Below are 12,798 nucleotides of genomic sequence, written 5' to 3' on the forward strand. Positions count from 1 at the left end.
CCATTAACTTATCTTTAAAAAATACTGCTTTTTTTTTTTTTTAAATATATCTATTGATTTCAGAGAAAGGAAAGGAGAAGGAGAGAGAGAGAGAGAAACATCAATGATGAAAGAGTCATTGATAGAGCCCACAACCAAGGCATGGGCCCCGACCAGGAATCGAACCCCGATCGCCTGGATCCCAGGTCTACACTCAACTGCTGAGCCACGCCCAGCCAGGCTAAAAAATACTGCTTCTTAATGATCATATTCTTTTAACTTTACTCATAGATAGGTATTTATTTTGAGAAGATTTGTCTTTAGAGAAATTATGTATGAAACATAGAAGTTATTTAAAGGATAAAACTTTATATGATAGGAATTAAATGATATAATAGATGTAAAGTGTTTAACATGGTGACCATCTCTTAGTAACTACTTGATAAATGGGGGAAACTTTTTTTAAATAGAAAAAAACTTTTTTATTTCCTAAAGATATAATTTCAGGTATCAATTTTACAACTATATTATTTACTACCCTAACTGTTTAAAAGAATTATCAAATTGATAATCATCCTATAACATGGACAAAAGAAAATTTTATATAATATTTTCTTAAACTTATTATTATTTTTAAATTTATTATATATATATTTTATTTTTGTTTAAAATATTACAGATGTCCCTTTTTCTCCCCAGTGACCCACTCCACCCCGTCCCATCCCCCTCCCTAGTCCCTCTCCCCACCATTGTCCATATCCTTGGGTTGTGCATATATGCATATAAATTCTTTGGTTAATCTCTCCCCCTCTACCCACCCACCCTCCTCCATTCCTCTGACATTCGTCAGTCTGATCTATGCTTCTGTGTCATTGAATATATTCTGTTCATCAGTTTATTAAGTTCTTTAGATTCCACATATAAGCGAGATCATGTGATGTTTGTCTTTCTCTGCCTGGCTTATTTCACTTAGCATAATTTTCTCCAGGTCCATCCATACTGTCCCAAAGGGTACAAGATCCTTCTTCTTTACAGCTGCATAGTAGTCCATGGTGTATATGTCCCACAGCTTTTTTATCTACTCATCTACTGATGGGCACTTGGGTTGTTTCCTGATCTTAGCTATTGTAAACTGCACTGCTATGAACATAGGGGTGCATATATTCTTTCTGATTAGTGTTTCAGGATTCTTAGGGTATATTCCTAGAAGTGGGGTCACTGAGTAAAAAGGCAGCTCCATTTTTAATTTCTTAAACTTATTTTAGAATTTTTGTTTTTGTTTTATAATTTGTTGATTTTCATTCTATAGGTAACTGAAAAGGACTTAAGAAATCTTATGTTTGGTGACTATATGAATCCTGACCTTGAAGGAGATGAGAGAATTTATATTGAAATTCCAAATATTCATCATTTTAATGACATTGTGGACCAGTGCTTAGATGAGTATAATCAAACTCACAAAACACGAATGAATCTTGTCATTTTTAGGTACCTACATTTAGTATTAATCATTGAAATTACTATTTGTAAAACTATGGTGAATAACTGACAAAAACTATGGTGCATAACTGAGCTTAAGACATAAACTATTAGCAATTTATTTGAAGTTCTTTGTGTGGCTAACCTTCCCTCACTGCATCCCCATTGAACCCTGTAGCAGTAAAAGAAAACTCATGTGTCTGGACTTTTACTATACGTGTGTTCCTAAACATACTATAGCACCACCTTATTTTACATTTTTAAAATTCATATAAATTGTATCGTACTGTATATTCTCTTCTGCAGGTTGGTTTATTCCATATTGTTTGTAACATTTACACAGAAAAAAAAGATTTTTTACTACTACATTGCATTCCACTGTATAAGTGTAACACAATGTAGTCATTCTTCTGAGAGAGACTTTTAGGTATCTCCTAGTTTTTGCAGTTATAAAAAAAGTTTAAGTGCTCATCTCTCCTTGGGTACCTGTGTAAGAATTTCTCTAGATTATATTCCTAGGAGTGAAATTATTGTGTCATGGTATGTAAGCATCTTCTACTTTATTAAGCTTTGCCAAAGTGCCTTCAAAAATGATTATTGTTTTTAAGAGCTCACGTTATCCTTCGCCCTTGCCAACACTTAGGATTGCTAGACTTGTTAAGTTTTGCCAGGCTAAGGAGAGTGGCTCTAACTTCAATTTCCCTAATTACTAGTGAGGCTGTCTTTCCTGAATTTGTTATTTTGTGAATAACTAATTTCCTATTTCTCACATAGAAAACCTTTTATTAAAAAATGAAAGAAATGTTTTTAATAAAAGCAACAATGTACTTCCAGTATAAGAGGTTGCAATTTCCTTGTATTTCTATAATTTGTATATTACATTTTCTGAATTTGTACTTTAGATAATTTACCTTTGCATCAAGTGATCCAATTGTAACTGCTTTTGAAAAATAACACATTTTTGATGATTACATCTTTAAAAGTGGTATCAGACAACAAAGTCTATCCTTCTAGGAAAGTAAAGCAATAGTTATGTGTAAATATGCATTTACATGTATATTTTCAAGTATAATAATAGTGATATTTTGTAGGTATGTATTGGAACATTTATCACGAATATGTCGAATTCTAAAGCAGTCTGGTGGAAATGCTTTGCTTGTTGGACTTGGAGGAAGTGGTCGTCAATCTTTAACTCGTCTGGCTACATCCATGGCAAAAATGCAGATATTCCAACCAGAAATTTCTAAGAGCTATGGTATGAATGAATGGAGAGAAGATATGAAGGTAAAATTATGGAAAGAAATTTAGTGCCTAAAATAATATCAATGCATTCTTTTACTTGAGAAGAGAGAGCCAACCTGTATAGCTATGTGTTGAATACATCTGTTGACTCACTTGATGGCATCTTATTAGTCCTTTAGGCTGTTCACCCTTCATTTTCTTTTTTGTTCCTCTGACTCAATGATTTCAAATAACCTGTCTTTAAGTTCACTGACTCTTCTGCCTAATCAAATCTGATGGTGCCCTGGCTGGTGTGGCTCAGTTGGTTGGAGCATTGTCCCATATACCAAAAGGTTCTGGGTTTGATACCTACTCAGGGCACATACCTAGATTGCTGGTTTGATCCCGATGGGGAGGCAACTGATTGATGTTTTTCTCTCTCTCTCTCTCACATCAATAAGCATATCCTCAGGTGAGGATTTAAATAAATAAAATAAAACAAATAAATAAATCTGATGTTGAATACCTCTGGAGAAATATTCAGTTTGTAACCCACCCTGCCACTCTTTTAGTATTGTTTCTTAAATGATGACTTCTAAATTCACATGTAGCTTCAGAAAAACAGCCTGTTTGCTTAAAGGATTCTAGGGCCTAACCTCAAAGGAAGCAGACTCCAGCCTTCGGGCATTTTTGGCTTCAGGAGATTTGCTCACCTTCCACTGATGAAAACAAGACCCTGGAGCAGACTGTGCTGACTCTGGAATAGCACCCTCAAGAGCCTACAACCCCCTCTGGTTTCCTTTGTTCTGCCTTCCTCTTACCCTGTTATAAAAACCTCTGCCTGCATGAGGTGTTAAGATGGTTTTTGTGATGAGAGTGCCCCATCTTCTCAGGCAGCTGGCTCTTGAATAAACCATCTTTCCTTGCGCTAGCACTTCTCTCTTGACTACTGGCTTTTCATGAGGTAGGCCGCCAAACGTGGGTTCAGTATTAAGTTCAGTTATTATATTTTTCAGCTTCAGAATTTCTGCTTAGTTATTTTTTAATTGTTTCTTTCTCTATTGATATTCTCATTTTGTGGATGCATTGCTTTCCTGGTTTCCTTTAGATGTATATTTGTATTCTCTTTTAGCTTATTGAGCATCCTAAAATAATTATTTTAAATTTCTTGTCAGAGAGTTCATTGATCTGTTTCTTTAGGGTTGGTTTCCGGAGCTTTATTTTGGTCCTTTGATTGGGTCATGTTTCCCTGTTTCTTTGTATGCCTCGTGATCTTTTGTTGAGTTTTGAGTACTTGATAAATCACCTCTCCGTCTTCACAGATTGACTTTGTGCAGGGGGAAAACAGCAATCAGCATGACTAGAGGTTCTGTGACTTCTCAGAACTTTTCTGGGCATGTATCTTCTTTGGGATTGTGCATGTGCTTTTATTCTAGTATATACAGATGCTTTGGGCCATTTTAATTTCCTTTTTCTTCTCATAAGCTTTCAGTTTTGGTTTCTAATATATTCTTCTGCCTTTAATATCTTTCTCCCCCTGGAACCTTTTGGTGAAACTTCAGAGTCTGCTGCTCCATTGTACAGAGGTGCTTGCCTCTGTTTTCAGTAGCCTTCAACCTCATTTCCAAATTAGGTCTTGTTCCTATCAGTGTTATGAGTCAGGCAAGACAGAAATCAGTGCCTTAGGCAGCCCCCAGATAAAGCCAGAATACTGGAAGCAAGTTCCACTCACTCTATTCCTTCTGTCCTGAGGGAGGAGCCAGGAATTGATGGTGTTCTCCTGATTGTGTTACTCTATGCTGGGTGAGAAAAATGCAATAAATTCTCTTTCCCTCCTTGTATTGTCCCTTCTCTTTTTTATGTACTCCTAGGGGTGCTGTAGTCTCTTAATTAGTTTCTAGAGTTCTCACAAAGTTATTTTGTTCTGCAGATTGCTAATTTGGTGTCTCCATGGGAGAAACGGGGCCTTGAGCTTCTTAGTCTATCATCTCACTAATGTCACTCTCTAGTTTCTTAATTTGTAAAATTTGGATAATATCTCTATTTCATAGGTTATTGTGATTAAATTATACTATGTATGTAAGGTTTTTTGTAATATCCCTGGCATATAATTAGTATTTTGGACATTTTAACTCTTCCTATTTGGAAACAGTTTCACACATTGTATATTTAAATATGGTATTTAAATATAGTGATTTAAAAAAAAAAATATATATATATATATCTTTATTGATTTCAGAGAGAGGAAGGGGGAGGGAGAGGGAGAGAGAGAGAGAGAGAGAAACATCAATGATGAGAGAGGCATTGATCGGCTGCCCCCTGAATACTCCCCACTGGGAATTGAGCCCACAACCCCGGCATGTGCCCTGACTGGGAATTGAATCCCGATCTCTTGGATCATAGCTCCATGCTTAACCACTGAGCTATGCCGGCTGGGATATATTGTATTTTTTAATTATTTTATATAATAATAACTAGAAATAGTAACACTATAAAGTAATTATAAAACTCATGTCATTAGATACAATACTTTTTGAAAAGCTAGCTTGTCTGATTTTGATGAGAGAAAATTGTTTCTAAAATCTCAACAGCTTGCTTGTTGGAAGATGGCTTTAGTGGAAAAAAAGGCACAGTTTTGTATAATATTAAAATTCAGCAGTTATTTAAATGATATAATTTATTTAAAACATTAAATATATTATTTTAAAATAAAGATAAATATTTAAAAAATTATTTGCAGAAGTAATGATACTATTTTCACTTAAAATATATCCAGTGGTATGCTGGCAAATGGTTAACAACCAACTCTCCAGGAGGTTGAAGGGAATCTCTCATTTTTAGCATTTGCAAATTTCTGTGTGTAAAAACTCCCACCATGGATGATTAAAGCTATCAACATGATATCACTGAAAACAGAGTTTTAAAGAGTTATGTATTTGAACACCTTACGTTGTTTTTTACTGTATAAATAGTTAATTTAAATAACTTCCATAGCATAGGTAATAGTAAACATAATAAAGTAGTAGTGTATTGGTTACCTTTGTTTTTAATATAATTTATTTAATTATAAGTTCATATAATTTAATTTTTAAAAAATACATCTTTATTGATTTCAGAGAGGAAGGGAGAAGGAAAGAGAGAGAAACATCAATGATGAGAGAGAGTCATTGATTAGCTGCCTCCTACATGCTCCCTACTGGGGGTTGAGCCTGCAACTCCGGGCTCATGCCCTGACCGGGAATCAAACCATGATCTTTGGGATCATAGGTCAATGCTCAACCTCTGAGCCACACCAGCTGGGCTATAATTTAATTTTTAATGCTGGCTGTGTTTAGCGGTCTACTCACAAGTTCCTGAAATTTTAACAATCAGTTCTACTGCCCCAAAAAAGTCAGCTCCAGCATACCACTGAGTTTATACCTTTATATTAGTTGGGAATCTTTGGTTGCAATTGACAAACAAAAGAAAACAAAAAGCTCAAATTAGCTTAAACAAAAGACAGAATTATTGTCTTACTTGACTTAAGAGTCCAGAGGTACACAGGCTTTTGACATGGCTGAATTTACTGGCTCAAGGTAAGTCCTCAGTATTTACTCTTTCTATCTCCTGCTTTCCATTTGGCTCCTTTCTCCAGCAAACTCATCTATGTGGCAACACAGTTCGCCCCTAGTAGTTCTAAATTACTGACCTTTATATTCTACATCTCAGAATGACTGAGATTCTTTCTGTTTTCAAGTCCTTCTTAGCCCCTGAAGTAAGACTATGATTGGGCCCAGTTAGATCACATTCCCTCCTCGGAATCAGTGACCATGTCCATGGGCTTGGGGAACTCTGACCAGTGGGGGGTCTCCCACCTGGGGGCGGGCAAAATGTAGGCCCTGATTGGCAGCCCCACCAGAAGTGGGGAGAGGTACTACTCTAAAATTCAGAAGTTGCTATCAAGGGAAGGAGAAAGGGAGGGAAAGCAAAAACGACAAATGTCTACTATGTTCTGCTTATAAGCACATTTTTATTTTAAGGTTCTATTAAGGAATGTGGGCATGAAGGGCCAGAAGACAGTCTTTCTAATCACGGACACTCAGATGAAAGAGGAAGCTTTCCTAGAGGATATCGACAGCGTGCTCAATACTGGAGAAGTACCTAACATTTTTGCAGCGGATGAAAAACAAGAAGTGATGGAGGTAAATACTTTTTTAGGGAGTGTGTTTCCCAGCACAAAAATGCTCTTTTATCTTGAAACTTTTTCTCTGCACTTTAGGATAAATATAGCTTGTGCAGAAGATTTTGGTAATTCAAATTTTAAAGTTTATTATTTTAATCTTTTTTGGTGAATTTTAAATTGCTTTTACTATAGTTGTGAGACAGAATTTTATTTTAAAATTCCTTTTTTCATAATGATGGCAGTTTGTTTCATCAGTTTTATCTTATTTAGCCTATTTTATGACTGATTAGAGATTTTAAATCGTGTCTTAGGGTTACAGTGATGTGAGAAAACATAGCTTTAAAATATTACTTGGTTTAGCTTTTATGTTTTGCCACTGGTTAAAATTTTTCAAAACCCTTAATAAACTACTTGTCTTACTAGTTCCAATATATCTGAGTGTCATGCTTTGTGGTTAAATTGACAAAAAACACAATTGTGGAGCACCCCCTACTTCAGATGTCCTGCCATTCAACCACCATTTTCTAAGAACTTCCCCTGCAAGATCTCTGCTAGTAATTTCCCTTTTCTAGTTACCACAACTACTTTTACCTGCAGAGTACATTGCTCACATCTGGATGCTTCATTCCAGCCTTAGTGATAACACCTGGAGTAAAATGAATTTACTCTAGTAGTTCAAGCACCCTGCTTTTTTCTTGTATGGAATGGAAATATTATATACATTATAGTTCCTCCTACACAGGGTTGTTGTGAGGTCTGAGGATCAAATTCAATAAAGCACTTATAGAGTGTCAGACACTTAAAAAGCCCTCAGTAAATGGCACATTACCAGTTTGTAGTCTGAGAGGGGAAGGAGAAAAAAAAAGGTCCCAAGTTCTCTACTTTTATCTGGGTGATGTCAAAAATGTGGCCAAGGCTGATGAAGAATGGTGTTTCTCCTAATCCATATGATAAACTCATTCCCCACACTCCCATTCAAGGACTACTCACCTTTGGGGAGTAGGATTTCCTAAGCTTTGCTGGGCTTTCCTGCTCATTTTAGCTATTGTTTATCTTTTCCTCCTGTCACTTTGCTACAAAACCTGCTTCACTATTGTTTTATGGTGTGATCCAACAGCAGCCTTAAGAACTTCTTTTCTTCATGTTCCACCCAAGCCTAGGAACACCACATCAGTTTATCCATAAGGACATAGCCATTTTCAGAACTCAGGGGTATTGAAATGTACCCCTGTTTCTGCTTGCTTTATATTGATCTTTTAAAATATAAAAGGTAATATGAAAGATGTTCTATTGTTTTCTTTCCACACTGTACATATCCTGTGCATCCCACTTCGAAGACCATCCCTCTGACAAACATTTCACTTTAAACCTCATTCCTGATAACTGACCTCTACACCTTGGCTCTGGCACTACCTAGAGGGCACCTCTTAAAGACTCAGCACACCTGTCTCACTTCATCAGAGTTCCAACCTCAGACGTACATTTCCAGATGACTTTTTCCACGGGGCCATTTGTGCTCCTTGCAGAATTAAGTTATTGCAACGTTTCTCTCAATGTACCACATTTAGTGCAGGTAGACCACCTGAACATAATTTTTTATAAACTGACACTAATCTTAGTAATCATAATTTGAGAATTACCATCAGAATGCATTTATGTGTTGATTTACAGTTTTCCATGATATAGCTATCACATAAAGTAGAACATAACTATAGTAGAGAATTCTTTTAGAAATAAATTCATTGTAGAAAATATATGATCATTGTGACCACTTCCTATATCAAATTTTAAAAAAAAATCTATTTACAGGACACTTTATTGACTATGAGACCTTTTGTGCTCAGAACAAGGAAAAATGTAGGGTATAAAATAAAAACTAGCAGTTACCTATATGACAAGAACTATTCTAAGTGTTCACATGTTATAACTCATTTGATCCCTCAACAACCCTCGATGTAGATACTCTTTTTCTCATTTTAAAGGTGAGGCAACTAAGATATAGAGAGGTGAAATAACTTTCCCCAGGGTCACATAGGTAATAAACTGCAAGCTAGGATTTGAATTCAAGAAGTTTGGTTCTGGAGCCATTATGCCTAACCTCACATAAAATGTCTTTCTCGCCCAGCCGGGCATGGCTCAGCAGTTGAGTGTCAACCTAGGATCCAGGCGATTGGGGTTCAATTCCCAGTCAGGGCACATGCCCGGGTTGAGGGCTCGATCCCCAGTTGGGGGCGTGCAGGAGGCAGCCTATCAATGACTCATCATTGATGTTTCTATCTCTCTCTCTCTCCCCTTCTCCCTTCCTCTCTCTGAAACCAATAAAGATATGTTTAAAAAAAAAAAAGCCTTTCTCATATAAAGGTATACAAAGAAAGAAAATTAAAAGTGACCCATAATCTCATTACCAGAGAACCCGATTTACATTTTTAATGCAAAGTGTAAGATATTTACAAGTATAGAGAATTCGAACAGCATAAGAATGTCCAAAGTGAAGAAAAAGAATGCTATAAACCAAGAAAAATGTCCAGAATAAAAAAATGAAAGCCTCCCTCTCACACTGTCCCTTAAGTTCATCTCACCAAAAGTAACCACTACTAATGGTTCCTTGTGATTACTTCCCGAAAAAGGTGTGCATGTACTTATACATACAGCTGATATATTTTTTAATTTAACAAAGAGGATCCTGTTATATATTCTGTGCACAATTTGTTGGTTCCCCCCACACACACACACTTATTTTGTCTTGCTGATCTTCATGGCGTTTACATCGATACATCTCATTATTTTTAACAATTGTATAAAATTACAATATATGGGTGTTTTATAATGTTTTTAACTAGGTGCTTTAGATTTTTTTCCTCTTAAAAACAACATTGAATATATCTTGGTGAACTTTCTGTGTATATCTTTATAAGTTAAATTCTTGGAAGTTATTTATTTTTAAATTATAAAATTTTGGAGTTTGGAGAAGTCTTCTAAGTACAAACTATATCAAAGCTATTCTATTGATATGAAGACAAAAATTTAAAGGTATTTACAAGGAGAGAAATAAAAATTCTTAATATTCTAATACCCACTAATCTCATCATCAGCTTACTTACTTTTGTTTATCGGCCTTTTGTTTTCTGATATTCCCCAGGGTGTTCGTCCTGTAGCTCAGGCTGGCAATAAACAGGGCGAGCTTAGTCCCTTAGCCCTGTTTGCATTCTTTGTGAATCGCTGTAAAGATAACCTTCACGTTGTAGTGGCCTTCAGCCCCATTGGAGACGCCTTTCGAAATCGCTTGAGACAGTTTCCATCCCTCATCAATTGCTGTACCATCGACTGGTTTCAGGTTTGTAATTTTTTTTTTGGTGGAGAGGGACAACTAAATCTTTTGGAATTTTACTGAAACCTTACTCAAGCTTCAGTAATATACAACCAGCAAGTGTTTCTTGATCACTTACTCTTGAAGACACAGTAAAACTGGCTTCTGTCACTTTAGCCACAAACATTCTAAGTGCTACAGAGAGAATTAAACCTTCATGATTAGCAGGATAATTAAAAATGAAGCACCTAGGACACAAGGTTAACTTTTGTAATGTTTTCAATGATGTGTAAGTCATTTGACACTTATTCTGGCCTTTGACAAAAATCCACCAATAATAATAAATCTTTAGAAGCCTCTATTAAGGTTTAAAAAATGTGTTAGCACAATAATTCCACATGAATACGGGGCTGGGCAAATGTAGGTTTACAGTTGTTCATATGGAAAATATATAAAACAAAAATAAACTCATACCCGGCCGGGTGTGGCTCAGCAGTTGATCATCGACCTAGGATCCAGGAGATCATGGTTTGATTCCCGGTCAGGGCACATGCCCACGTTGCGGGCTCGATCCCCAGTCGAGGGCATGCAGGAGGCAGCCGATCAATGACTCTGTCATCATTGATGTTTCGATCTCTCTCCCTCCCTCTCCTTTCCTCTCTCTGAAATCAATAAAGATATATTTAAAAAATAAAAATAAAAAATATAAAAAAACCTCACAACTGTAAACCTGCTTTTGCCCACGGCTGTGTAATCTATTAATAAATATGCATACATTGGCTGTGTGTGCTTAAAACTTTTTTACTAATGGAGTGTTCAATTAAAAAAGTTTGAATTTTACTAGGAAGAGGGTCAGACACTAAAAAAAATTGATCTTAATGTACATATTGTCTACTTACAAAGAAAAAAATTACAAGGATCTTGTTAATCTAAGTGAAAGGAAATTTGGAAACTATTCTAATAAGCAAGTGGAGATTAATTACTCATTTAACTTAGATTATTTCCTCAAATAAATATTTCAAATATTTATTAAATTCTATTTCAGATATTAAAGATAACAGTGATGAGAAAAGCAAAGTTCCTGCTTTCATGGATTTTACATTTTAGTGGGAGAGGACAGAAAATAAACAGATGAACAAATAAATATATATCAGATATTTGTAAGTGCTAAGAAAAAAACTCCAGATAAAGGAAAGTGTAATGAAGGAAGGCATGCAGTTTTAGAAAATGTGCTCTGGGAAGACCTTGCCGATAAGTTGGCGTTTGAACAGAGATGTGAAGGAGTGAACCAAAGGGAGTCCTAGGTGAGGAGGGCTCTAGTCAGAGTGAACAGCAAGTTCAGAGGCACAGAGGCAGGAACATGCTTGGCACATCCCAGAAAAAGCAAAGGAACCATTTCACTGAGACAGGAAAGACTGGAGAGGAAGTGAATTTGTGAGGAAGAAATTCAAAAGTTCAGCTTTGGATGTAATGTTAGGAATTGTGATGGGCTACTTGTAACAGAAACCCATCTGCACATAGGGTTTTCCCTCTGATAGAGAAAAAAAATCGGACAGTAAGCCGACCAGGGCTTTTGTGGCTTCACAAAGTCATCAGAATGCCAAGATTTTTCTGCTTTACTGTCCTTAGCACGTGGTTTCCACCCTAACAGTCATCTTATGGTCTAAGGTGGGTGATGGAGCTCTGACTTGTGTTCCAGGCAAGAAGTAGAATAATGGGAAATAAGACAAAAAGGACACAGGCACCTCGATGTAACCCTCTAGAGAGCGTTTCCTGAAAGCCTCACCCAGCAATGGCATTTATGCCTTTATCCACTCTGAACTGCAAGGGAGTCTAGGAAGTGTGCTCTCTTAGCTGGGCACATAGCTATCTAGAGAATAATTGGAGTCCGAAGGAAAAGGGGCCGATAGACAGGTGGGCAACCGGCAGCCTCTGCCACTGTCATACTGTTTGGGATGCCTGTGCATCCAAGTGGAAGAGCTAGGAGAGCAGTGAAGTGCATCTTTTATATGCAAAGTATCATTGGCCTTTCCTTTATATTGTGTTATCTTTAATTTTAGTTTATGAACATATTTATTAGATCTTTCATAGATTTACTTGTGACCTCAGTCCCCTAATTCTGTTTGCCCCATTAAGGTTTAATTTTCTCAACCCCAAATTATTCTTGTATAGAAAGGCACTTGACTTACATAGTTGGAGCGGGATATTCATATTAAATTTCATACATTTTCTTTTTCTTATTTTTAGCCATGGCCCGAAGATGCCCTTGAGCTTGTAGCTGTGAAATTCTTAGAAACACTGGAGCTTACTGAGGTTGAACGACGAGAGATAGTTCCACTCTGCAAACACTTTCACACTTCTATTATGGATCTTTCAGAAAGGTTAATATTAACGAATTTTTAAATTACAAGTGTCATATTTTGAAGTATCTCTTTCTGTGAAAGCCCACAATTTGAATAGGGTTTCTGTGTTTTCTAGATCTCTCTGATCATTTAATTAGTTAAGACCCTTAGCTTGCAAGTAATAGAAAGCTACTTGATCTAGCTTTAACGAAAAGGGGGAGTTTATTATAAAGATACAGAGGTATCTCACAAAGCTTAAGGGAAAGAATACAGCTGGATCTCAGAAGTAACTGGAAGCTGGAATTAGA

General features: G+C 36.3%; 1 protein-coding gene across 1 annotated transcript in view; it reads left to right on the plus strand.

Moving 5' to 3' along the window:
• Positions 1 to 12,798, plus strand: part of DNAH12 (dynein axonemal heavy chain 12) — a 160,522-nt gene that overhangs the window by 92,096 nt on the left and 55,628 nt on the right. Inside the window, exons 44-48 of the mRNA XM_081160004.1 lie at positions 1,289 to 1,467; positions 2,550 to 2,742; positions 6,699 to 6,860; positions 9,981 to 10,175; positions 12,396 to 12,529. Of these exons, the coding sequence (XP_081016130.1) occupies positions 1,289 to 1,467; positions 2,550 to 2,742; positions 6,699 to 6,860; positions 9,981 to 10,175; positions 12,396 to 12,529 (863 nt within the window). The remainder of the gene's footprint in view (positions 1 to 1,288; positions 1,468 to 2,549; positions 2,743 to 6,698; positions 6,861 to 9,980; positions 10,176 to 12,395; positions 12,530 to 12,798) is intronic.

Source organism: Miniopterus schreibersii, assembly GCF_964146895.1.
Source record: "Miniopterus schreibersii genome assembly, chromosome: 15".
NCBI lineage: Eukaryota > Metazoa > Chordata > Mammalia > Chiroptera > Miniopteridae > Miniopterus > Miniopterus schreibersii.